The 6,781-nt window shown below is 35.5% G+C and overlaps 1 protein-coding gene across 2 annotated transcripts; it reads right to left on the bottom strand.

Annotated features, from left to right (window-relative positions):
* Positions 1 to 470: 470 nt before the first annotated feature.
* Positions 471 to 6,781, bottom strand: LOC141698211 (P-loop NTPase domain-containing protein LPA1 homolog 2-like). 2 transcript variants are annotated; one of them, XM_074502867.1, is made up of 8 exons: positions 6,606 to 6,781; positions 5,668 to 5,828; positions 4,824 to 5,158; positions 4,356 to 4,437; positions 3,560 to 3,973; positions 2,733 to 3,473; positions 2,378 to 2,488; positions 471 to 977 (listed from the first exon to the last, which is right to left on the bottom strand). In XM_074502867.1, the coding sequence occupies exons 2-8, from the start codon at positions 5,818 to 5,820 to the stop codon at positions 612 to 614; spliced, it is 2,202 nt and encodes a 733-aa protein (XP_074358968.1). In that variant the 5' UTR covers positions 5,821 to 5,828; positions 6,606 to 6,781; the 3' UTR covers positions 471 to 611. The 2 variants fall into 2 exon arrangements, with proteins under 2 accessions (XP_074358968.1, XP_074358969.1); XM_074502868.1 differs by lacking the exons at positions 4,356 to 4,437; positions 4,824 to 5,158 and having other exon boundaries at positions 6,606 to 6,779.

Below are 6,781 nucleotides of genomic sequence, written 5' to 3'. Positions count from 1 at the left end.
TTATTTACGTTCTTTTTCGGCACGCTTTTCGATACTCGTGTAAAGTATACTTCCATAATATTTTAAAAAAAAAATCTGAAAATAAGTTTCATGTTTAAACTTTTATTCAAAAAAAAATTATAAAAAAATATTATAAAAATATACTTTATTAAAGTCTCTAAATAGGTGGTAAACCAAGGAGGAAGTAAGACTTTAACCTAAAAATTAACTCTAGATTTTTAACAAAATGATAACACATTAATTCAAAAATTAACTCAGGACGCCACTTCCTCTGAGTATGAACCCCAAAAACCCCAAAAACCCCAAAACAAGTGGCGTTCAAAACAAGTGATTAAGCAAAGTTGCCTAATGAGGTTAGATAGATATTCAAAACCAAATTGTAAACATTTTGTATGATGCCATAAAATTTATGAGGTTAGCTAGCATTTCTGTTACACCTAATAAGTATGTCATGACATTGGATATACCAGTTATGTAAATAGATTTTTCATTTGCAAGTTTTGAACAAAGTAAACTAATGGAAAAAATAACTGGCAGGTTGGTTCAAAAAAGTTGCACAAAGGATGAAAATTAGTACAACTGCAAAAGACTGAAGTTGTGTTGGCTTCCTGTTAGATTGCATTGCTGTTAAAAGAAGCAGACCATTCTGAAATACTCCCCCCGTCCTTATCGGTTGAGGAGATACTACGTGTCCGTCTTTTAGTTTTGACATTTCGAATTGATGATACATTCTTCCGTGCTGACGCAGACATTGTATCACTCTTTGTTCTCAAGAAAGTATCAAGATTTTTTATGTATCTATCTCTACGGATGTTACTATGCCCGTGGCCTGACTGGTTGGCCAAGAAAACCGCAGGTGTATTCTCATGTAATTCATCATTGCCAGACCAATTAGTGTTCTCGTCAATATCCTGCAAGGCAAGATCGTCGTACTCCTCATCCGATTTCGTAGATTCCTCATCCACTGATCCTTCAATCTATCAAAGAGAGAAATGGCATCAAAGAGCAAACCATGTCAACAAGAAAATCAAGTGCACAAATTTAAATCCTAATAGATGCAGAATAAAAGGGAAATTAATGATAAATGGAGGACCATATAACTTCAATTGAGGTGACAATTGATTAAAAAACTAATAAAGACTGATTGTGACCATCAGTTTTAACCAAAAATTGTACATCATAGATACTGTCTTATCTTTATAGCATATTACTATTGTTGTTTATACAAATAGGGGGATTCATTTATAGCTGAAATAATTGGGATTCAAATATTGGTTTGTGCAATAAAATATGTCACTATTATCAGCTACAAGTATAATATACATTGTTGCTGAATATGGGCACGGGGACAGGGGCTTATAAGAGGACAGGGGCAACAAAGGGCGGGGGGAAAGAAAACCTCTATTACATGCTAGAAATGGCACAATATTATCTGTTTTAGAGAGAAAAACTTTGGTAATTCTATATTTCAGATCACTTTCTACTACTTGACCATCCACCAGTGTAGCAAAACAGCCAAGGCTTACAAATTCTTCTTTTATATTCTTACTGAATCTATACAAGAAAATTAGATTAAAGAACGGGTTATTAACACTTCAACCCTCAAAATTTCTCCGAAAATACATATCAGCCCCCAAAGTGTAAAAATATACTTCCGCACCCTTAAAATTTGGCAGTTGTACATCCCGACCCTTGATATTATCTTTCGGAATTTTTTTCCCTATTTTCCCCCTAAGTTTGCAATATATAGTTAAGAACTTAATTTAATTTTGTTTTCTTCTCTACGTGCATCAGTCTCTAGGATCCCTCCATTATCTAGGGAGCGATTTCGAAATGGTTACATTAGTGACAAGTGCATAAGAAGCATTGAAAACATCTTCAGTAACTTGATTGATTGTTGCAGTGGTGCTCCTAGGTATACTTTTTTACTATGCATCCCCCCCCCCCGTGACTACCTTTCTGGTATTAACTAGCTAATATTTATCCAAAAAAATTCTGAAAGATAATATCAAGGGTCGGAATGTACAAGTGCCAAACTTTAAGGGTCTGGAAGTATGTTTTTTTTTACTTTGAGGGCTGGTGTGTATTTTTGAGGAAATTTTGAGGGTCGAAATGGTAGTAACCCTTAAAGAAAAAACATCTCCATAGATACAAGACACTTGCAACAAATATTGTTTACTTTTAAGGTAGGGCTAGGGCATATCATATAGATTGCAACAATTTTTTCTGCCTGTGCTTAGTTTTCTATCTTTCTTTGCTAGTGAACCATTCACACACTCTTGCCCTTTTCTTTCCATTTATTTTGGTTTAAAAAACATAGTAGTTGATTCAGAAAATTACCGCAGTATATTTCTCATACAGCAAACAAGGTGCTTACCTCATCCAGATTGTCCTTATGTTCATCATCTGTAAGATCCTCATCGCTATCCACGTTAGGCGGGTCATCAATCTCTTCATCACTACCATCCACAGATTGTTCTTCCATCAGCTGAAAGCAGATCGAAGAGAGGATATGCAAGTGAAAACTAGTATCACTATAGACAAAAAGGTTTGATCAGAAGGAAGTGAGACTGCAATTGCAGAAGTATTTTCCCATTGACTAAAGTTTAACAGTTATTTGGCACTTTGCTTCCAGTCATCTTGGCCAATGTTACTTGCATTCTTCATTCTTCCTAGTAACATCTTAAACAGATAAAAGTAACATCTCAAAAGATAGGTAAACGGAAGGTTACCTCCTTGGTGTTTCCATCAGAGAACCTTGGTGAGCTACAGCAAGAGGAGTAATATTTACTCCCATTTTCGGTTCCTTCGCCCCTTGAGTCGTCAATGCTACCGGCGTGACTTGTACCGCCAATATCACAAGGCCAAGCACTGATTCCGAAATGACCAAACTGCAGATTTACAGGTTCCGCCTTCCCAATCTGCAGTGGCCCATACAGAGGGTTCCCAACTCCATTCTCAGTTGAATGACCAGCAATTGGATTCCCGTTACCATCTACCGATTCAACAGGCCAAGCCTTTGCAACAGAACCATCAGTGTTTAGAAGAGCCATCATATGCCTGTTAGAACCTTGCCTCTGAATTAGCTGAAACATTCCTTTGGAACTAACAGAGTTTGCAACACATTGATTCCTGTACTCTTCGTCAATAACAGTAACAGTGTTTGTGGTGGAGTCATAAAGCTGCTCCCCTGACTCACGCCTTCGTAGGCAACTGAAAACGGTTGCATGGATAGCTGCTACACTTTTGTCAACATTGGTATTATTTATCTTTGGTACCAGATGCTTATCAGCCCTTCTGCAGAGATATTCTTGGATTGTTCTGATGTTTCGAATATATTTTACGTACTTATTCTTTTCGGGATCAAGTGTCATGTACTTTGCACGGACTGCAAATCGTTCCAAGTGTTTCCCTTCGTTAGTAATATATATCATGAATGGTACGATTGACGGATGCTTTTTCATAAGTCCCATCTGCATAAGCAATATAACTGGAATTACTTACTACCAAAGAAGGAAAACTATTCTTGCAAAATGTCGAATATGGACAGAGATATTACCACAAAGTTAAGGCTCAAATGAACACCCTCAACAACTACTGATTCTTTCCTCTCTTCCCAGCCAGTGATCAATCTATCAAGACTATCAATGACCATCTCACTTTGTGCCTTAAATCCTTCAACAGCCATCTGTTTGGAACTTAATAATTCAGTAGTGCTAGGACCTTCTTTTGGGACTGCATTTTCACTCATGGAACCATATAATATATCATTACTTGAATGTGTGAGAGGTAAGGCTGATTTCTTTTCTTTCCTTCTGGCCTTAGCTTCTGCAACAGCTACCTGATCTAAGTGCTCCCCAGCATGATAGGTAGAGGCCCAGAGCAAGGGATTCTCTTTTTCATCAACAAAACTCCTCATCATATGGCGAATTGAGTCGGTAGATATCACAGTCGTAATGCCCAATCTACTACCCTGCAAAAGAATTCAAAGTCTGCATGAGAATCATGCGCTTTTAGAAATTTATAGTAATAACTGGGCAGTAATGTAGCTCCCAGAGAGTTGAAGATAATCTACCTATATCAGATTTATATAATGATACTTTAAAAGGTTACAACAAAAAACTGAGTACGGTTTGCAGGATTTTTGATAAATAAAGCTCATGCAGCAGCATCAGGCCACAAATTAAGCATCGTACAAGTTAGGAATCATTGTTTAAAAACTAAGAGAAACAAACACACATGCAAAACAATAAGTTAGAGAATTATTATTTAACAAGACAAATGATATAAACACTCTTATTTATAGAAGCTTTCATAGTGAAAAAAAAAGATATTTAGATATAGAATGAATATACCAATAGAGCAGACAAAGTAGATTTGCCACAGCCACTAGTGCCGCACAGTAACACAGTTACAGATTCCTTCCTCTCCCGAATTCTGAAAAGTAATTTTTTTACTAGGTTATGTAATAATCTAGATTTCTAGACGTACCTCGCAAGATATTAGTACATACTGCAGAACACAGATCACTTGCAGGAAACAAAGAAACAAGGGGGAATACAGTAAGCTATTTGACTTGGGACAGACAATTTATTAGTAAAACCTATAAGGATGAATAGGTTAACAGATTTTTTGAATTTATGTATGTACTACTAAGGGAATGCTACCGTGAACAAAATCATTAATAACTCAAAGTTAAAGAGCGTATAAATATACTGCATTAAAGAAATTTACCAGGGAAACAAAATGTATTTATTTTCTCCATCAATGGTATTATAATTAGATGTATCTTTTCAAAATAAATTAAGAGATATCTACTCTACCTGCATGCTAAAACCAAATCCGCCCTCTGGTTGGGACCCACATACTTGTACTCAGCTAGAGCCTCACATACAACATCTAGAAAAGTTTTCCTTTTCACAACAATTGTAGTGCGCTTTTTGTATGATTCGAAAGGCTGACTCTTACTTTTATTATCAACCTCTAACACCAAATGATTTCCTTTACTTGTTTTCTCCGAGAATTGATTGGTACCACAATTATTTTCTCTCAGAGGACACATCTTTAAGGCATCTAATCCTGATATCAGGAGACCCGCAGAAACGGAAGCATCTCCAACACATTCACTCTTCATCAATTCAAAAACCCTTTGGCTAATCTGTTCAAATGCAAAACAGCATTCAATACCACAAAAAAAAGATACAATGGATAAATGGAAAGAGATTCTGGATGAGGGACGAGTTTATATGGAAGGGGGTCGTTTATTGAAGTCTGAGAATTTCGGATCATCTTCAGTATATACCAATGTAACAAGATTAGAAAACATGGAGAACAAATGGGTAAATTATATGAACAATTTAGAGATATCAGATTGCAAAGATTAAGATATAAAATATCTCCATAAATTGAAACGTAACAAGTACAAAAATGATAAAACAATCTACACTATTTACACTTGCTCGTTTGAATTTAAGTTCCTTGAACTAATTTTAAATACAATCTATCAAAGCAGTATAAACATATAATTTTTTCGAATTTAAGTTCCAAAATGACAACTTGTCACTGATCCACCAAAGGAAAAAAAATCTTGTATAAATTGCTTACTTGTAAAGACTGGACTCACAGAAAGATAGATAATTTAATCCAATCCCCATTAAAATTAATTACCTTGAAAGCATGGCGAGCTTTACAACCCATAAGTTGTAAAGTACTCTGAAGAACAGCTCGCGTGTACCTAAACGATCCATCGACTTCCTCACTCTTCTTCACGTCATCCACCACAACTATATACAGCACCTTGGTCATTACCTCCTTGTCCATACACAAAGCTGACAGATATCAAACCAAATTGTTAAATGTTAATGATCCAATTACTGTGTTACAAAAGTTACTACTTTAATGTGTGTGTATGAGTATTTAAATTTTATTGTAATTGACCTAACCCAAAAATAATAATAATAATTGGTAACTTGGGTAATCTCGAGGTAATCCTAAACAATACAAACAAAAAAAATCATCTTGATAAAAAAAAAGTCAATACAAAAGTAACTAAATCAAACGATTACATTTTTTCAGATAGCTGATCCATTTCCAATGTTACAAAAATTGGTAACCTACATTCATTCAGCTAAATTAAGAGAGTTTAAAATCCTCGTAAATTCAAATTCAAGAACCCTACAGATATGAGTAACTCATTCGACAAGAAGCTCAAATAAAACTGACAAAATGAAGCAATCACATTGTTAAAGATATATATTCCCACTGAAATTGTTAACTTAACATAATATAAGAACTCGACACCTTTTAAATTCAAGAACAAGAAAGAAACTCATTTCATAAGAAAAAATGACAAAAGCAAACAATCAGATTACAAAGTGAAGCACAAAAAACGAGTACATAAGAAATTAAAAAAAGCAATGCAGTAAAGTTGTAAAGCAAAAAATAAATACCAAATACCAAGAAAGAGAGAGAGGGAAATATTTGGGAGAGGGAGATTTGGGAGAGGGAGAGAGAGGGAGAGAGGGAGAGAGGGGGAGAGAGGGAGAGAGGGAGAGAGAGAGAGAGAGAGAGAGAGAGAGAGAGAGAGAGAGAGAGAGATTTGGCACCTAAAAAGAGAACCCAGATGTAGAAACTTGAGAATATAGGAGAGAGTAAGCTAGCAATGGCGAAAGAAAACGAAATCTTGAGGGTGATCTCTCAAATTTTGCATCGGGATATACGAGTGCCCCATTTCTCTATTCTTCTCTCTTCAACTTTCGCTCTCACTATAATTATAATTATA

Source organism: Apium graveolens, chromosome 11, assembly GCF_009905375.1.
Source record: "Apium graveolens cultivar Ventura chromosome 11, ASM990537v1, whole genome shotgun sequence".
NCBI lineage: Eukaryota > Viridiplantae > Streptophyta > Magnoliopsida > Apiales > Apiaceae > Apium > Apium graveolens.
Note: the sequence above shows the minus strand (reverse complement) of the source record. Positions and strands in the feature narration are given on the sequence as shown.